The sequence below is a fragment of the Garra rufa genome, chromosome 3, assembly GCF_049309525.1.
Source record: "Garra rufa chromosome 3, GarRuf1.0, whole genome shotgun sequence".
Taxonomy (NCBI): domain Eukaryota; kingdom Metazoa; phylum Chordata; class Actinopteri; order Cypriniformes; family Cyprinidae; genus Garra; species Garra rufa.
Genome location: NC_133363.1, coordinates 8,784,025 through 8,805,031, shown reverse-complemented (window position 1 = coordinate 8,805,031; position 21,007 = coordinate 8,784,025). Strand labels below are relative to the sequence as shown.

Below are 21,007 nucleotides of genomic sequence, written 5' to 3'. Positions count from 1 at the left end.
CTCTCTCTCTCTCTCTCTCTCTCTCTCTCTCTCTCTCTCTCTCTCTCTCTCTCTCTCTCTCTCTCTCTCTCTCTCTCTCTCTCTCTTTAATTATTGCAGCATATTGCATTGCATTGAAGTCCCCTACAACAGCTTTAAAAGCATCTAAAATCAGAAAACATTGTGATTTTCTCCAAATATACATTTAATATTAGAATCATTTTGCAATGGTTCTGAGATTAAAGTCACTCACAAAACACTAATGGTGCCCGAGTGCTAACGTGACTAACTGATAAAACAATACAGTTTGTAAACCAAAATATGTCTACATTTAAACAAAGTAATTAGAACGACGATAATCTACATTAATCGACACATTCTTAGGAAATAGTGAGTTCACAGCAAATTATCAGAACTATTTTATAAGACTATTTTAACTAGAATCCTAAAGCTGCATTAGGTATACATCACATATTAGCACAAAAAACTTGATTTTTTGAGCACTCAATGGAAAATGTACACATAACGTATTAATCATGCTTACAGGTTGTGTTTCGCTAAATAAAGACGCTTGTTGGTCTAAATAAACAAGGTACGGACTTATCTTATTAAACGAGCGTTTAATGAATCCCCCATTGAACTTGCAAACATTAGAGAAGCAGTCCTCAGTAAAATGATGAGTACACAACAAAAGGTTCGAATTTTATTGCTGTGGTGTCATGGAAAAAATACATTTTAACCACTGATTCTTCACATTATCATCTTTCGGCAATAAAAAAAACGTGCTTTCACAGCGTCTCCTCATCTTACTGTAAACACATTAACTAGCAGAAGTGTTTGGAGGCAGGTCAGACTGTTCATATTTTGCGGGCGGGCGATATCTTTATCATGCACTTTTTTGATGAACAACTTTGCAGACTATGCTATGTTATAAACTGCTAAAAATATATATTTGTCGAAAACCCGTATGACCTGCTCTTTCATTTCTTTTGGGCTGAAGAAAGAAAAACATGAACATCTTGGATGACATTAGGGCAAGTAGATTATCAGGAAAGAACTAAACCTGTAAGTATGCTTCCTGCGCACTCTTTTGCCTTACAATTGACCTCTACCTGCAAATGATTAAAATATCTTCCACATTTTCTCCACATAACATCCCCTAATTTAATGGATCATTGTGCAAGTTTTAAATCTGCAGTTAGAGTGAAATTGCATAAATTAGGAAATATTTCAGTGTCCACATTAGGAAGTCCAAATCACTACAACAAACCACTCAGACACTGATTAATAAAGGTCGTCACTCAAAATTCTCTGTGCGATCAAGGAGAACCCACATAGAGGTCATTGATCACGGATGAAGGAGATTTAGTACGGTGTCATTGCTCAAAAGCATACAGGTAAAAGAAATTTAGAGTTAGAGTTAAATGAGTAATAGTAACTCATGATAGAAGAGATGTGGCAGAATATTTTGTGCTCAAATAAGTTATGCGTGTTTGGATGTGGCTGACTTATTCAGTCCCTGGAGAAACTTAGCTAGACCACTGAAATCAATTACGACGTCTTTAAAAGTGGAGTTTGTGAAAAAGAAAAATGTGTGGCACTCTTTGAAAATCGTTAAACCAGTTTCATTTAAGATAATCCGGGTAGAAAAGTTAGCCAAAGTGTTTAAATCAGAGCTGATTCTGCCAAAAGTGATTCTTTAAAACTATGCAAACAGCATATTTCAAGCACAATTTGTTTTATAACATTACATAATAATTTGAAAACAATTCAAATCCGTTTCATTGCATTGAAATAAAAATGTCACATAGAAGCAAAATTTCAATGTGTCATTTGCAGTCCTGTAAAGCCAGGACTAAACACTTTTGCAGGTCACTGGTGCTGCGGTACATCTGGCGAACATCACATCAGTTAAAATGGAAAAGACGCACAGCAGGGGCTGACGGTTATCCTTTCACCTTGGTTACGAAACACGTTCCAATATAAATCATCTTGATTGTTTCTCAGCGTCTTCAACAGAAAACGATACAGTTGCCTTTGTCAGTGAGCAAAAGCGTAAATAGAAGTAGCCGGTGTACTTCCTCAAGAGACCTATCCAGTTATACACCACATCCTTCTCAGCCCCTCCGGTAGCCCAGGTGCTGCTCTGCTTCAACAGAACGATGAAATGAATTGGCCGTTTGTAGAGGAAGTGCTCAGCCATAACCCAAAAAAGATGGAGGGATGGGGACGTAGAGCTTTGTAGTAATAACAATAATATGTGTGAGTTTTGGGAGGCTTCATAGTCCAAATGGGCGATTTTCGGCCAAATGCACGTCTCCAAAGTTGATCTTTCCCTCCTCATGTCTTTTTCTCTTCCTCTCAGAATTTTTTCAAAGCCAATAACTGCACACTTAGAGTTTTAAGTGCTCGTCTCAGATGTTGTGTGTTTTCTTTTCCCTCTTTATGTTTAATTGGTGGTGTTTGATATGGCAGGCAAATTATTACTTTTGCTTGCTCCTAGGATTAGGGGATTTTGTAAATGACTCCCCAAATGATGTCTTATGTTGAGATGGATGCTATTACTTTTCTAAGCAATCATACTTATCATTTTCACCTGCCAAACAATAAAATAAGGAAAAGTCGCTTAAGGCAGGGGTTCCCAAATCTTTTTTGTTAGCCAGACTGCTGAGACATAATACTTAAAGTACTCTGAGTTTAGAATTTAATGTTTTAATAATTTAGCAACACATTGGCACTGTTCTCTGAAAAATAGTATTTCACTGTTTCTCTTTCACTGTTCTCTAAAAATAATATTAATATTTATTTATTAGTAATAGTAGTTGTTTTTTTATTGTAATTATAAAAATAAAGACAAATTTATTACTGTTGTAAATTACAAATGTACAGTAAAATAAAAACATGAATATTTGATATTTATAATAAACAAATTCAGACTATACAGTTATGTAAATTTTACATTTAATATAATACATTTTTATCAACTCACAAATTCCCTGCAGTTTTCTTATTAACTCCTGTTTGGCAAAACAAGCTTTAAGGCCCTTATACATTACATTTTTTTATTATTATTAAACATTTTTAACATCTCCTCCGTTAAACAAACTGTCATGGATAACACTTTATAATACCTTGTATATAATAACTCATTAATAAATCATTAACAAACATTATATAATTTTTAAAAGATCAACAAACATTCTAATCTTAACAGATCATTAGTTAATATATATTTGAATAGCTAAAAAAAATTTGATAATGTGCTTGTTAATGTTTACTAACAAACTTATTTAACATTGCCTAATCATCAACTATAGAATAATAATAACTGAATAATTAAAAAAGGTAATTGTGACTCTTTATCTCGCAATTCTGACTTTTTTTCTCAGAATTGCATGATAAAAACTTGCAGTTGCAAGTTATAAAGTCAGAACTGCAAGATATAAACTCACAATTTTGACTTTTTTTCTTAGAATTGTGTAAAATAAACTTGCATTTTCAAGTTAAGTCTAAATTGTAATATGTAAACTCTTCTTGGAACAATTCTGAGAACATTTTAGTCTTTTTTTCACCTTAAAGTTTGACTTGATAACTCAAAATTGCGAGTTTATATCTCACAATTCTGAGATAAAAGTCAGGATCATTGTATAATTTCTGTTAGATTTATAAAAGAAATGCGTGAGCACATACATCGAAAGTTTAATGACATTTATAAACATTAACTAATGATCCGCTAAGCATTATATAATGTTTGTTAATAATTTGTTAATGACGGTTTTAATCGTAAACCATGTGTCCAAATCATTTGAAGATTTTGAGGATTTAAATTTACTTAATGACCTGTTAAATATTAGATAATGTTTAATAAGTACATTAGTAAACATTAACAAGCACATTATATATTAACTAATACTCTGTTAAGCATTATATAATGTTTGTTAATGATTTATTAATGGAGGTTATCAATAAATGTTACCTAGTTATGTGTGCAATCCTTTCAAAGCATACTCTACCAATCATGACAGTATAAACGCGTTCGGCATCACTGTGCTGATCATGAAAATTTGCAACTGCATAGCAATTCCCTGGCAAGCATGTACAGTTTTGCAAGAATTAGAACATCTTAGATTTTCTTAATAAAATTTAATAGACTTGTTAATAAAAAGCTGCAAAATTTGCAGTCATTTGGGAAAATCTGCTTTGCCGAGTTTTACCATACAATTGATGAATTACATCACTTTTCCACCAGCACAATGTGCACTAAGACCAGGAGATATCAGAGCCGTCCGTTTCCTAACCGTGGTATTTCAGACCAATTGTGTGCGACAGACTAAACAGACATTGAATTGTGATGGGTTGGTAAACCAATGTAGCAGAATTACATCAAAGCCTCTTTAAATAGCTGTGTGGTATTGGTTTTGTTTTGTTGAAGTCTGCAATATAATTAGTGTTGTGCAATAAACAGTATTGCAGGGAGTGTGGCCGAAAGCTTTGACACCGAGAGTGGATTCGAGGACTCTGAGACCAGCGATGTTGCCAACTCTGTGGGGAGATTCATCTCTCGTTTCATTGACAAAGTGTGCACAGAGAGTGGAGTGACGCAGGATCACATCAAGAGTCTGCATAGTATGATTCCAGGTAAAATACTATGTGCACACTCACAAATCACAGAGTATTCAAACTTTTATTAAAGGTCCCTGGACCACAAAACCAGTCGTAAGGGTTATTTTTTTTTTTTTTATTGAGATTTATACATCATCTGAAAGCTGAATAAATAAGCTTTCCATTGATGTATGGTTTGTTAGGACAATGTTTGGTTGAGATACAACTATTTAAAAAATATGGAAACTGAGGGTGCAAAAAAAATCTAAACATTGAGAAAATCGCCTTTATAGTTGTCCAAATTAAGTTCTTAGAAATGCATAATACTAATCAAAAATTCAAAATATAAAATGTTTTGATACATTTACGGTAAGACATTCACAAAATATCTTCATGGAACATGATTATTACTTAATATCCTAATGATTTTGGCATAAAATAAAATTTGTACAATGTATTTTTGGCTGTTGCTACAAATATACCGGGGCTGCTTATGACTGGTTTTGTGGTCCAGTCTCACATATACAGTCAAGCCCGAAATTATTCATACCCCTGGCAAATTCTGACTTAAAGTTATTTTTATTCAACCAGCAAGTTTTTTTTTTGGCCATAAATGACACAGGCTTCTCCCAAAAGATACATTTCAACAAAAAGTAGCATTTCCAAAATTATTCATGCCCTTTGTGAACTGTCACAATCTATGGGAAAATCTAAAGTTCTATACCATTCCAAATAGCCCAAGCTGTTCTAAAGCATCCTAATTACCCTGATTCATTGGGAACAGCTGTTTTAATCAACTCAACAGGTGAAAAACAGAAGCTCTCTCCAGTTGGTTTGTGGACAATCAAGACAAAGGAGCTCACTGAGGACCTTAGGCATTTCAGCACGACAACGACCCAAAAACATAGCAAAAGTGCAAAACGCATAGCAAAAATGGTTACCAGTGACCCAGCCAGACTCAAAACTGACTGACTTAAATCCAATTGAGAATCTGTGGAGGGAGCTAAAGATCAGGGTGATGGAGACCCTCCAACCTAAAAGAGTTGGAGCTCATCGCTAAAGATGAATGGGCAAAAATACCAGTGGAGACATGCAAAAACTAGTCAGCAATTATAGGAAGTGTTTGATTGCTATAATAGCCAATAAAGGTTTTTCTATTGATTATTGAGAAGGGTATGAATAATTTCAGACATGTTACTTTTTGTTCAAATGTAAATAAAAGATGAGTAATATTTTTTTCCACAATGATGCCTCTTGTACATATTCTTATTGTCTTCTGGGAGAAGCCTGTGTCATTTCCGGTCAAAAAAACTTGCTGGTTGAATAAAAATAACTTTAAGTCAGAATTTGCCAGGGGTATGAATAATTTTGGATATTTGTACAGGTATAAGGGTAGGTGTAGATTTTAAAAGGTTGTAAGTGCTTACCATTTTTGCTAGTTAAAGAGTTCACTCAAAAATGAAAATTTTGTCATTATTTACTCACCCTCATGTCGTATATATCAAGATATTTTTGATGAAATCCGAAAGATTGCTGACACTGCATAGACAGCAGCATAACTAACAAGTTCAAGGGTCAAAAAAGGTAGTGAGGACATTGATAAAATAGTCCATGTGACATCAGTGGTTCAACCATAATGTTATGAAGCTACAAGAATACTTTTTGTACCCAAAGACAACAAAAATAACAACTGTATTCAAAAATTTCTTCTATACCATGTCAGTTTTCAACACACATTCATGAGAGTACCATGATGCATTATGTAAATTTTCTTTGCGCTCAAAAAGTATTCTCAAAACATTTTGGTTGAACCACTTTGACATGGACTATTTCAATGATGTCCTTTCCTGGCCCTGCAGGGTCAGAAATCTTTCGGATTTCATCTAAAATATCTTAATTTGTGTTCCAAAGACAGGTGAGGGTGAGTAAGTAATGACAGAATTATCGTTTTTGAGTCAACTATACCTTTTATTTCAGTAGAAATGAATTTGTTACTTTACATATATTACTTTTGTCACACTGCATTGAAAATAATGATTGTACAATTTTAAAAATGCAATTCAAAGTAGTTATACATTAGATTGACTACAGTAGATGTCTCACTCTGAATGACTGTTCAAGATATTAAGCGGTTTTGGTAGGAAAATTGAAATTGAAACTGAAATGGATAGTACCGTGACCCTGTGTCCCACAAAGTTACCTGAATCAAGGTATTTATTTGTTTCTTCAGGTCTTGTGGCAATGCAGATGGAGACTTTAGAGGCGGTTCATAGAGAAAGCAGAAGACTGCCTCCCATTCAGAAGGTAAGACTTGTTTTCCGCTGGGGAAGGTTATTCCAAACCTTGTAATTCATTGGGTTTGTTGTGCTACCATTTTGGCAAAATTCTCAGTATAAGAGTTAAGAGTTTTGTTCTTTTGATGAATTGGTCAAAATGAGTCAAGAGTCAAAAGTTAATGAATTAAATCATTCTAAAAACTCTTCAACTGAAAGGAACAGTTCACCCAAAAAAAAACACTACAGCTTTACACACCCTCAGGCATCAGAACAGATTTGAAAAAATGTAGCATTACATTACTTGTATAACAATATCTGCTGTGAATGGGTGCTGTCAGAATTGTCCAAACAGCTGATAAAAACATCACAATAATCCAAAGTAATCCACATGACTCCAGTCCATCAATAATGTTTGGTGAAGTGAAAAGCTGCATGTTTTTATAATCCATCATTAAGAAGTAAGCTTTTTTTACTTCAAACCATTGCCTCCAGCAAAAATATGAGTTCCCTATCCATAAGATTGTTTTCTCGAGGGAAAAAATGCAAGGTTCAAGTGTACAAGGTTCGTGAAACTTGCTAAAATGCGTCCAATGCGTCAAATCAAACCAATATCGTATTGTTTATAAAACCTTTGCAGTCAATACTGCCTGACTTCAATGAAAAACTTAAAGTCATTTGTAGTAAAACTGATGATAAATGGGGACACTTCTGAGATACTTCGGTTGAAGAGGGAATTCTGGGCTGGATAAAGTCCTAGTTTCTCTGCAGGACCAAGTTTGTTTTTCAGGAGAAAAAGAAACTGTGGTAGATTGTTTATTAGTGTGCAAATTCAGGGAAATAACTGATGTAGATACCAACTGGCATCCCCAGTGTGAGGTGGACTGTTTCTCCATGCCGCAGATTTCCACATAACAAATACTTGTTGTAGTTCCCACTTTTTTTTAAGTCTGCACTTTTTCAGTTCTTGTCACCCTTATGTGTCCAACTAATGAGCTAGATAATGACACCAGGACAGAACACGCTGTCTGGAAAGTGTAAAAAATGATGGGTTGTGGTAAACAGACGAGGCTTGAGTGTGATTACTGTGCCTAGAGCTAAACCTAATAAATGGTGCATACTCCATCATCAAGAAAATCGTTTGTTGTCTGTCAAAAAGCAGACCACGAGGACTTGGCTTTTTTTCTGGTGCAAACCGAATAACAGTGTAATCTTACATTTCTGTTTTGGTGAAAGCTAGTGAATGTAATCATCTCCGGACCAAAGCATTTGCTCCTGGTCTTCAGCAGAATTTACATTAATGACAATGATTTTCTTCAGCCCAAGATCCTGAGGCCGGCCTTGCTGCCTGGAGAAGAGCTGGTGTCCGAGGGGCTACGGGTGGTTTTAGACCCTGATGGTCGAGAGGAGGCCACCGGGGGCCTTCTGGGAGGACCACACATCCTGCCAGCAGAGGGAGCACTCTTCATTACCACTTACCGTATTGTTTTCAAAGGCACTCCTCACGACCCACTAGGTAAAGACAGTTTTGTGACTTTCCTTCTTGAATTTTGATGATTATACAACAGTTCAGTCAACTAATAATTAAAGAGTTAATTAACTAAAAAATGAAAATTACTCCATGATTTACTCACCCTCAAGCCATTCTAGGTGTATATGACTTTCTTCTTTCAGACGAATACAGTCTGAGTTATATTAAAAAATGCCCTGGCTCTTCCAAGCTTTATAATGGCAGTGAATGGCTGTTGAGCTTTTAAAGTCCAACAAAGTGCATTTATTCATCTTAAAAAGTACTTCATACAGCTCCAGAGAGTTAATAAAGGCCTTCTGAAGCAAATTGACGTATTTGTGTAAGAAAAACATCCATATTTAAAACTTTACAAACTGTAATCTCTAGCTCAAGGCTATATAATTAGTTTCATTTGAGGGCCGGATTATCGAAGGGAATATTTGAAGGGGTCATCCCTCTTTATGGGGGGTATATAAAATAAGAAATCACAATTAAACAATTAAACGCATATTCAGCAGTACAATTAATTAATATTACCAACAGCAACATCTATAAAAGTTTAACATTTGCATTGCCTGTCAATTGATTTAAAAAAAATGAATTAATCACACTTTCTGTAATTAATCATTATTAATTGCATATTAATATCTTTCTGTTGGCATAGTGTCACATTGGCATATGTTTATATGTTTAATTAATTAGTTAAATGTTTAATGACATCTCTTTTTTTCAAGTCTCTTTATTATTAACAAAGGCAAGTATTTTTGATAACAATACTGCTGATAATGTCTCTTTTAAAATGCATCTTCCCCTTAATTTTAGCCATTAAATAGTTATTCAACATTACAGTAGGCCCTATAAGTGAAAAGTATATTTGTGACCCTGGACCACAAAACCAGTCTTAAGTCGCTGGGATTTATTTGTAGCAATAGCCAAAAATACATTGTATGGGTCAAAATTATTGGTTTTTCTTTTATGCCAAAAATCATTAGGAAATTAAGTAAAGATCATGTTCCATGAAGATTTTTTGTAAAATTCCTACTATAAATATATAAAAATGTAATTTTTGATTAGTAATATGCATTGTTAAGAACTTAATTTGAAGAACTTTAAAGGTGATTTTCTCAGCATTTTTATTTTTTTGCACCCTCAGATTCCTGATTTTCAAATAGTTGTATCTCGGCCAAATATTGTCCTATCCTAACAAACCATACATCAATAGAAAGCTTATTTATTGAGCTTTCATATGATGTATAAATCTCAGTTTTGTAAAATTTAACCTTATGACTGGTTTTGTGGTCCAGGGTCACATTTAACTAGGTATAACAGTATATATATTTAACTAGGCTCTGAGAAATGTAACAACATCTGATTGTGAACTTAAATCAATCTTCACATAAACTATAAATTGTATATGCATACTATATAGATTAATCTTTATTCAAGCTAGAAAAGTTAATCAGCGACTAGAACCATCAAGCAATTTCTCTCTTTATTTTTTGTGATTTACATCAGTGACAGACCTAAGCAGGTTTCACTTTAAAAGCAGCGCTGTCTCTTTAAAATCTGATGTGCATGATGCATCTGACTCATCAATTTTTCTCCTAATTCTTTACAATTATTTTGGACTTTGAACTCATTTAAGGTCATGTTTACAAGGTCACTCGCCAAAACCGTGCATTTTGACACAATTGTGTGTTTTTTTTTTGTTATTTGAAGTGCTACCGGCCCACTTGTCTAAAGCACCACAGCGTATGCGGACAACCGAAGCAGACTTTCAAACTGTACTGCATTTGATAAGCGTTATTGTCTTCATTCAGCGTATGTGCCATTTCGTGCCAGAAGTTATGATCGTTATTCTAGAGTTGTGGATCTTATTACCCTCTCAAGCGTTTGTTAACACTGCTGTCTATTAATGTTATGCTTTATAAAGTTTTAAATATGGATATTTTTCTTACACAAACGCATCAATTTGCTTCAGAAGGCCTTGTGGAGTACTTTTTATGATGGATTTATACACTTTTTTTTGTTTCAAAATCTCAACACTCATTCACTGCCATTATAAAGTGTGGAAGAGCCAGGCCATTTTTTAATATAACAAATATAACATCTGAAAAAAGAAAGTCAGATACACTCAGGATGATTTAAGGGTGAGTAAATCATGGGGTAATTTTCATTTTTGGGTGAACTATCTCTTTATTATAAAGTGACATTTTAGATACAGTATTGACTGCTGAAAATACTTCTAAACAAGATTACAAGATTACAAAACAACAGCAATCCACAGAGGTGTATCATTACTGAATGATTCAGCATTTCTTAAATAATCAGGTGAGTCAATGATTCAATGACTCATTCGTAAAGATGCTTCATTCTTGAATGAATCAGCTGTTTGAATGAATCTGTTGAAAGAATGACTCACTCACTAAGTCATATTCAAAAGTGTCTTTGCATTTTTACCAACATTTCATGTTTGTATATTCAAAAAATGTAAATGAAAACATTATATAGCATAACAATAGTTAGCAAGTAATTTTGTAGTGTAAATGCATTCATGCTACCTCTGAGCTTCATTGAACAGTGTGTAAACGCATCTAAATGCCACTTCAGATACAGCTTCTGTGTTTCCTTTGCAGTGGATTTTGTTGATAACATTCCTGTAGTGTTTTATTATTCTAACTTAATGTACTGATCAAATTTAAGAATTTGACATGAAAAGCAAAAAATGCCCTGGAAATCATTCAATAGGCCAATTATCATATGCTTATTTAGGTAATTAGGTAAGAGCTGATAAAACACTGAATAACATTTTTTGAATTACATTTACATCCCAAAAATTCATTTTTTTCTTTTCAGACAAGTAACATTGTTACTTATTTACCATGATGTTCAATGTATGTGTGTTTATATGTTTATCACTTCAAACCAACTTTATGACCTTTTTGAAAGTTTTGGTTACCTGGACATTAAATGGAGGAACAGAAACCTTTCAGGTTTCATTGGAAACAATTTAGTCTTTCAAAATCTTTTGGGTTTGGAACAAATAAGCACGAGTAAATATGACATAATTAGAATTTTTGGTTGGACTATCTCTTGCCGCCACAAGCCGCATCACATCAGGTTTGACGTCAAACCAAGTATGTACTAAAAGCATTTAAATCTCTTTAATTAAATTCATACGGGTTTGCAACAACAAAGCACGAGTAGGTTGTGAAAGAACTTTGTTCGAAAGAATTCGGAGAGTTTACTGTTCTATGTTTACCCGCTGGGTTCATGCGTTTATGTTTGTGTCTGTGCAGTTGGCGAACAGGCGGTGATCAGGAGTTTTCCGGTATCTACTCTAACTAAGGAGAAAAAGATCACCATTCAGAACCAGCTACAGCAAAACATGCAGGAGGGGCTTCAGCTGAGATCTGCTTCTTTCCAGGTACTGACGCACAAAATACCCAGCCAGTAAATGGCTTCAATCTGAAAACTGTTGTCCAGATATGTTGAATATTAAAGTTTTGGGATTGTGCATTAGTAAATAGTGTTTTTTGTTCATATATGTGACCCTGGACCACAAAACCAGTCTTAAGTCGCTGGGGTATATTTGTAGCAATAGCCAAAAATACATTGCATGGGTCAAAATTTTTGATTTTTCTTTTATGCCAAAAATCATTAAGAAATTAAGTAAAGTTCATGTTCCATTAAGATTTTTTGTAAAATTCCTACTGTAAACATATCAAAATGTAATTTTTGATTTGTAATATGCATTGTTAAGAACCTAATTTGGACAACTTTAAAGGTGATTTTCTCAGTCTTTTTGATTTTTTTGCATCCTCAGATTTCTGATTTCAAATAGATGTATCTCGGCCAAATATTGTCCTATCCTAACAAACCATACATCAATAGAAAGCTTATTTATTGAGCTTTCATATGATGTATAAATCTCAGTTTTGTCAAATTTAACCTTATGACTGGTTTTGTGGTCCAGGGTCACATATTTTTATCTGAAATATCAAAAGTTATGTCACTGGATCATAGCAGACATAACGTTAGGTTTAAGAGGTTCATTTTAAGTGGTTAGCTTTCCCTGTCATCTCCATATTGCTTTGAACCTACAGCGTCTCTGTTGTGCCTCACCATCACTCTTTTTATCAGAAAGTGAATTAGATTTCAGTGAACCAGATGCAATCTGTTATAAAACACTTTTTATTACAGCACTTATTTAGACTAAGTAAAAAAATCCTCTATAGGAACAACTTGATTAAACTGATGTTTGCTGAAGAGGAATGTGCACGTCTCAGACGTCTCTCTCTGTTTGACTCGTTATCACGAAGGCTCTTCATGGATGAGGACAGAGCAAGAGAAGCACATGTTGTGTTCTTCACTATGCATGGACTATAGGGCCATAAAGATTTTATGGCTCATTCCTATCGTTTTACTAACTTAAGCTGTAAAATCAGGCCCTGTATGGAAGCGAGGGTCATTTGTGCTGGTCTGCCCACGTGTGGCTGCCAACAGTTGGTGTCTGGGGTACATTATCAGGCTCTCATTAAGACCTGCAGTCCGCGCGAGAGATCGGGTCAGACCCCTGAGGAGCAGAGATAGAGGAGTGCTGGGGAGGTGGAGAGGGGATATGGGGTCACGCAGACAAACGTTTGTGCGGCCAAACCTCATTTTGGAATGTTCTCCCCAGAAAAGTGGGAAAAGATCTTGTTCCATGCTGCTCTCCAGCTCAGAGCACTTCTGCAAGTCATTTCTCTTGCCCCCAAAAATTTCTAATGATTATTTGCAGATTTTCTTGCTTCATGAAGGTATGGCAGTTCTATCCTAAACTGTTAGCTAAATCCCTCTGACCGCATGTCCTGCTTTGTTTTAGTTAATTAAGGTGGCGTTTGATGAGGAGGTGAGCTCAGAGATGGTGGAGATCTTCAGGAAACACCTGCAACGGATACGCTGCCCACCATCCATCTTCAGCACCTTTGCCTTCGCAGCAGGACAGACAGCCCCGCAGCTCATATTACCCAAGCAGAAAGAGAGAAACACAGGCCTCCGGTCAGTGCAATGTTTTATAGGAATGTAAAAATATCACAATATCTCGATATGAAGTCCACAATACAATATTTATTGTGAAATTTAAAAAAAAAAAACTTAAGGGAGTAGTTCACTTTCAGAACAAAAATTTACAGAAGCTGTACTCACCCCCTTGTCATCCAGGATGTTCATGTCTTTCTTTCTTCAGTCATAAGGAAATAGTTTTTTGAGGAAAACATTTCAGGATTTCTCTCCATATAGTGGACTTCTCTGGTGCCCCCGAGTTTGAACTTCCAAAATGCAGCTTCAAAGGGCTCTAAACGATCACAGCCGAGGAAAGAAGGGTCTTATCTAGCAAAACATAAAAAATTACTATACATATTAACTATATATAAAATTAACCATGGTTTTACTATAGTAAAAGTGCAGTATACTTTATAATACATTAGTAAAAATACTTTGCATGTGCTTCACTTTAATTTTGACAATTTTTTATTAGTATATTTTTATTTATCAGTTTCTCTTTTTTTAGAATTTGAAACAGAAGACATTGTTCGATAAGTAAGTGTCTGATTGAAGTCCTTGAAAATCAAAAAGTAGTGTTTGAAAAGGCCTTGAAAGTCCTGGAATTTCTTTTTACAGTATCTGTACTTCACACAAAGCTATCGTATGGCTTCAGCAGACTCAGAATGCCACACGCACGTCATATGGACTACTTTAATGATATTTTTCTGTCATATTTGGAGCTTGACCCCATCCACTTTCATTATATGTAAAAGAGTGGCCAAGATGTTGTTAAATTCTCCTTTCGTGTTCCATGGAAGAAAGTAAGTCATAAAGCTTTGGAACAACACGAGGGTGAGCAAATAATGACTGAATTTTGGGTGTATTGTTCAATTAAATGAAAATCTGTTTCTTGTAGAACACTATCGAAGTCCATTGTGAAAGGGGCTAAAAGGGCAGGCAAGATTACGATGGGCCGCCAAACCACTCTGAAGAAAAACGAAAAGGGCAGTCGCATGACGTGGCACGAGGATGATGACATCTCCAGTAAGTACAGGTCGCAATGTTAGAAAAATGTACTGTCAGTAGTAATGGTCATTTAATTGCTTGATATTGATGTTTCAGTCTCAGATGATGGTGAGCCCCCTGCCAGCAGCACACTGAAGGCCTCAGAGAAGTCCACTATGGAGCAGTTAGTGGAGCGAGCCTGTTTTCGTGACTACCAGAGGATGGGCCTGGGTACCATTAGCTCTAATTCCACACGGTCTAAAAGCGGAGAGCAGTTCCGTGTCACAGCAGTCAACAGGCTGTACTCATTGTGTCGCAGGCAAGAAGCAACCCAACACCTAGACTTTGTTTTGCAATCTCTCAGCTAGAACGCCTGAGTCTTTTTCTAAATGGTGGTAATATTTGTCTTTTACAGTTACCCAGGTCTCCTGGTGGTGCCTCAAACTGTGCAAGACAGCAGTCTCCATAAGGTTTCCCGCTGCTACCGGCACAACCGTCTGCCGGTCGTGTGTTGGAAACACCCTCGCACCAAAGCGGTTTTACTCCGTTCAGGTGGTTTTCACAGCAAGAGCGTGGTTGGACTTTTCAAGTCTCAGAATCCTTCTTCAGCAGGTATGTTTGTGCAGCTAAATATTGCGATATGATGATTTTTGATCGTGAACGATTAAAATGTCTACACCATCTGCTTTTGAAAACATATCGTAGTATCATGCTACAGCTTGCCTCTGTCTTAATATACTGTACAACAGGACATACATTCACTCATGGGACACTGCACTTATATCACAAAAGTACATTATTTGCATGTCTAAGGCTACGTTTACATTAATCCGGATACATTTGAAAACGGAGTTTTCATTTTAAAACGCTCTCCGTCCACACTAGCGTTTCCAAGCGTTTTCCAAAAGTTTCTCATCCACACTGAAACGTAGGAAAACATCAAATTCGCCTTACTGCACATGCGTAAAGCCTCCAAAATTATACAGACGTAATAAGTTTTCACGCAATTCTTCTGGCGGGATAATTTACGGAAATATCTCATTATCCACTGACGCGTCTATATCGCGCTCATTCATATTTTATCTGAAAAGCAGTTGTCGTCATGTTTTGCAGGACAGCAACTGTGAGTAAATTTTCCGTCATCATTTTAGGACTGTAATTTGAAGAGTGTACAAGGTAAATCTCTTTAGCAGCAGTGTGTGAATAGCACAGGCACAATTACTGGTGTAAACATAGATATCTATTGGTACAATATGCGTCACATGACTATAAATATGCGTCATCATTTTCAAAAGCCTCCGTTTTCACAGTCCACACTACAACGCGAAAACGGCGTTTTCTAATTTATCCACTTTGGCCGGAGTTTTTAGAAATAATCGTTTTCTGTGATAAAAACGGGGTTTTCGTGTAAATGAGAGGCCAAACCGCAGGGAAATATCTGCGTTTTCCCTTCGTGTAAACGGGGCCTAAAGTCTTGATGGTAAATAACTTTATTTCGTTCACCTGAAGCACGTGCTAAAGCCTGTCAAATATCGCCTGATTACTGGACTAAGCTATCTTTGGCATCTGATTCACTAATACTGTCAAAACCACACAAGTATTACATGTGAACACAGTTGGTTATGTCTAAAGTGAAAATAAACAGTTGAGAGAAAAACGGACGCGGTCCTGTAAATTAGATGTGTGCAGCTCTTAAAGCGACAGAACTAAACATGTTGCCGATTGTTATTAAAGGAGAACTCCGGTGTGATTTTGACCTGAAGTGTATTGAATCATGATACCGAGTGTGAACGTACCTTGCATATCTCATCTTGGTTTGTGTCCAGCTGTCCGAAATCTGGGGTCAGTTAGCCGATGCTCACAACAGGTTGTCAATGAAAGTCAACAGGGCATCAAAGAAGCCATGTAAATAAATCACTGTTTTACGCCATTTACGAGGCACAAAGTAGCTCCACGCTTCATTGGTAGACTTCCAAGGGCCCTGACATTTAAAACGAGACATTGAGAACTCAGAAAAAGCACCGGTAGTTTATTTACAAGAAGATTTGTACAGACAGTACCTGGAAAAGAGAATCCGGTCGCCGCCATCCTGAACTTAGTCACGATAAATCGAGTGTCGAGCACCAATGAATTTATCAGGTTATCAATGTATCAGGTTGTAGTTTCCTTCGTGCTCGACACTCGACTTATCGTGACTACATTTAAGATGGCGGCGACCAGTCTGTTCCTGGTGGAAGATGTCTGTATAAATCTTCTTGTAAATAAACTACCGGTGCTTTTTCTGAGTTCTCAATGTCTCGTTTTAAATGTCAGGGCCCTTGGAAGTCTACCAATGAAGTGTGGAGCTATTTTGTGCCTCGTAAATGGCGTAAAACAGTGATTTATTTACATGGCTTCTTCGATGCCCTATTGGCTCTCATTGACAACTTGTTGTGAGCATCGGCTAACTGACCCCAGATTTCGGACAGCTGGACACAAACCGAGATGAGATATGCAAGGTACGTTCACACTCGGTATCATGATTCAATACACTTTAGGTCAATATTACACCGGAGTTCTCCTTTAAAGGGGCAGTTCACCAAACAAATTACTCACTCACTTGTTGTCCTCTGTTAATTTTTTCTTGTGCTAAACACAAAAGAATTAACTTTGATACTTTGACTTTGATAGTGGGGGGGGGGGAATACTGTTGAAGTAACTGGGGACCAAGCAACTGTGTGGTTACCCACAATCTTCAAACTAAGGTTTATGTTCAACATTTTTTATGTAAAAAAAAATGATGACAGAATTGTCATTTTTGGGTGATGGTAGACTAATAATAAAGAATTACTCACTTCTCTTGACTGTAGAACTTTAATACAGTTGCTTTAATAAGAGTCTATGCATAATGTGTTTTTTTTTTTATATTTGTTAATTCAATTTCTTGAATGCTACTGCTAAATACACCCACTGTACCTATAAATTATTAAGTTTGTTTTATTTGTATATTATGTGTATTTGTAGCATGTAGCCTATCTTTGTTCTTATTTTTTAATAACAAATATTACAAAATGACAAAGATTTTTAGCTTTGCTTATTTTTGGCGTAAACATCTGTCATTCTTTTTATGTTATATTGTGTTACCTTGTAAGGCTTTGAAACAGGGAAATTAGTTTGGCTGTTCTGCTCAGACAACTTGCAAAATAGTAAAACCAACATGACAAAGAAACGTGATAAAACCGTGAATCGCGATATTTCTGAAAAAAATCGTGATATGATACTTTTGCCATATCACCCACCCCTACTAAATATGCATATTACTGTACATCAAGGAGTCTTGGGGAAGGTTTAAATATTTGCTTTGACTAACATTAGATAATTCTGATCAACGGTTAGTCTCAGCCCTAGACAACTGCTCACAGGCTGTTCACTGACTACCTTATGGATGTTGCAAACAACACTGGATAGTGATTCCTTAATCTGGCAAGCGCTAATCTTGATTGGATGACTTCATGCAACTTTCGAGAATATGAGAACATGTTTACGAGAATATGAGGTTTTTGTTTACAAAGTGCTAGTTTCATACAACAAGCACTTTTCAGAATGAAATAATCTCTGGATTCGACAAAGGTAGCCAGACTTTTCCTAGGAACTACTGCAACAATATTTATATACCTTTCGTGGCTGTCTATTGATTTACGAAAAACTCACTCTTAAATGAAATGCAAAGGAAACAAACTGTGGTGGGTCATTTTTTTAATGTCTGAGTCAGTGTCTTCCTGTCGTAGGTGGTTTTTGGAAAGAAGAACCTGCCCTGTGGACCAGACCTTTGGTCATTTAGTCCTGTTCTCAACATTTTTGACAGAATGCCCCTGATTGTTCAACTACATATTGGTGCCATAAGATATTTCCTCTAGGATTTCTGTTGTATGACAAGGCTGCGTGTTTTCAAAACACATTTTTATTATTTGATATATATTGATATATTTAATTAAATGTGATTCTATACCATTTTTCTGCTTTCAAAGCTTGCATTTATTTGATAGGACATAAATCAAAAATAACTGCTTTCTGTTTGAATATATTTTAACATGTAACTTATTCCTGTGATTAAAGCTAAACTTTCAGCATTACTCCACTATTCAGTGTCACATGATCTTTCAGAAATCATTTAATATGCTGATTTGTTGTTCAAGAAATAATCATTATTATTAGTAGTAGTATTTTTATCAATATTTATAACAGTTGAGTAATTTTTTTCAGGATTCTTGGATGAATAGAAAGATCCAAAGATTAGCATTTATCTGGCATAAAAAGCTTTTGTAACATTATACACTATACCATTCAAAATCTTAGAGTCAGTTCTTCTGAACTTTCTATTAATCAAAGAAACCTGAAAAAAATCTGTTCAGCTGTTTTCAACATAATAATGGTAATAATAAATGTTTTTTGATCAGCAAATCAGAATATTAAAATTATTCTGAAATCACAGGAATAAAATACATAAAAAATTATTCAAATAAAAAAGTTATTTTAAATAGTAAAAATATTTCAAAATTTTACAGTTTTTGCTGTACTTTGGATCAAATAAATGCAGGCTTGGTGAGCAGAAGAGATTTAAAAAAAAGTAAAATCTTACTGTTCAAAAACTTTTGACTGGTAGTGTATGTTTTGTATGTCTTCTAAAACGAATAATTGTTATTGCAGAGGAAAAATTGTCAATCTCACATTTTTTTCTCAAATTAATTGCAATTGATCTATACTATATATACCTTCTCATTCTATTTTCCAGTTGATTCTACAACTAAATAAACTCTTCTCGTCAAGAAAAAAAGAGACAAGAAGCCATTTTAATGCTGTTAAACTGGAAAAATAAAGAGACGAGAAGCAGTTTTAACACTGTTAAACTGGAAAAAAAAATAATCTCCTGCGTTAATGCGCTAATTTTGACACTATTCTGTTTACATCTTGATTTTATGTGTGCAAGTTTGTTTTTATGTAAGTTTTAATTCTTTTTAAAATGCAATATAATTAAATGTATCCTGTTGTCTGGCTATGTAATATTTCAAAGAAGTTGTCTAGAGAAAAACGACTGTTCTAATGATGCTCTCTTGCTGTTTCCAGCTCCGACCTCCTCAGAGACCTCCAGCAGTCTGGAACAAGAGAAATACCTGCAGGCCATCCTCAGCTCCATCCCCATCTACTTCAAACCCAACGGCAGCAACACTCTCACCAACCGTTCCCTCATCGGCTTGTCCCCAGGTACTGCATAGACATCAGGTGCATCCTTTAGTCGAAGCCTGATTCTTCGCTTTCTTGTTTAGACTTGTTTTTGCCCCTTTTTGTGTTCTTCAAGGCTCTTATCTCCTCCTGGTTTCCTCTTGGTTGCACAAAATGTTATTTATGTTTTGGGCTGATTTCCAAAGGAACTGGAGCACAATTGTGTGGTTATGTAAGGGAGAGCAGGACATGTCGAGGTCACCTCCCATCCATCTTTCTCCTTGCACTCACTGCTCTCCACAGCCGTACTGCATATGGCTTAGACCACACAGATCCTGCCCCGTCAGCTATGCAGCGTCGCCACCATAATGTTACATTTATCCCCACCTGCTGGGTAAAAAAACAGCAAATGGCTCATCTTAGTTCAGATAGTGGCAGCTTTAAGTTCTCTCAATTCAAAACAGACCTTCGGGGCTTGATAGCCGAGATGGGTTACAACAAGAGACCAGACCGGAATCTGACTTGGGCGTTGTTGTCTCCTTAAAACATTTACTGTGTAATTGGACCATGAAAATGATCTTTTGCTGCATGTGAGCCACGCCAGAATCAATAAGCTAGATTGATCCATACTAATCCATGTTTGTTATGGCCTGCAAAAGTGGGTTTCGGAGTTGAGTTGAGATGTTTACTAACTACAAGCATTTATGTCTAATGTGTTTGGTTCCAAAACCTAGTGAGTTGCCTATCTAGAATGGCATCATAGCCATTGTTAAAACAAAAAGGCTTTTCCAAACAGCAAGTCAGTAAACGTGCAAACAAAGCTTATGGATTATGCTTCTTAGATGGTAATTATGAAATTAGGTGAAAGTCAGTTGAGGACTGATGAATAGGTGTCTTCCAGAGCAAAAAAATACAGATAATGTAATCACCCCATTGTCATCCAAGATGTTCATGTCTTTCTAAACGACACCAGCCGAGGAATAAGGGTCTTATCTAGCAAAACAATTGGTCGTTTTCTAAAAAAAAAATAATTTCTATACTTTTGAAACCTCAAATGCTTGTCTTGACTAGCTCTGCCATACTGTCGCTGTTTTTGCAGTAAAGGTCATTGGATCTTTGCACATTCACTTTGTAAACACTGGGTCAGTACTTCTGCAGCAATGTAGGACGAAAAAAATGAGATTGGAGTTTTTCGACATACCGGAACCGGAATGCACGCAGAGCTAGACAAGACAAGCATTTGAGGTTAAAACGTATATAAATTTGTAGGGATGCACCGAAATGAAAATTCTTGGCTGAAGCCGAACAAAATTAAACACTTGGGCCAAAGGGCGATTACCGAACATGTTTTTTTTTTTTTTGTCCATTTTTTTTTTTCACCATTGCATAAATTAAATAGCCAATATTAGCTTTT

The 21,007-nt window shown here is 35.8% G+C and overlaps 1 protein-coding gene across 3 annotated transcripts in view; it reads left to right on the top strand.

Moving 5' to 3' along the window:
* The window catches only part of LOC141330873 (myotubularin-related protein 13-like), a 202,736-nt gene that overhangs the window by 153,791 nt on the left and 27,938 nt on the right, over positions 1-21,007 (top strand). For all 3 annotated transcript variants that reach the window (XM_073835655.1, XM_073835654.1, XM_073835653.1), the window contains exons 20-28: positions 4,445-4,617; positions 6,812-6,885; positions 8,175-8,370; positions 11,664-11,791; positions 13,229-13,404; positions 14,306-14,433; positions 14,512-14,713; positions 14,810-15,006; positions 19,498-19,635. In XM_073835655.1, the coding sequence (XP_073691756.1) occupies positions 4,445-4,617; positions 6,812-6,885; positions 8,175-8,370; positions 11,664-11,791; positions 13,229-13,404; positions 14,306-14,433; positions 14,512-14,713; positions 14,810-15,006; positions 19,498-19,635 (1,412 nt within the window). The remainder of the gene's footprint in view (positions 1-4,444; positions 4,618-6,811; positions 6,886-8,174; positions 8,371-11,663; positions 11,792-13,228; positions 13,405-14,305; positions 14,434-14,511; positions 14,714-14,809; positions 15,007-19,497; positions 19,636-21,007) is intronic.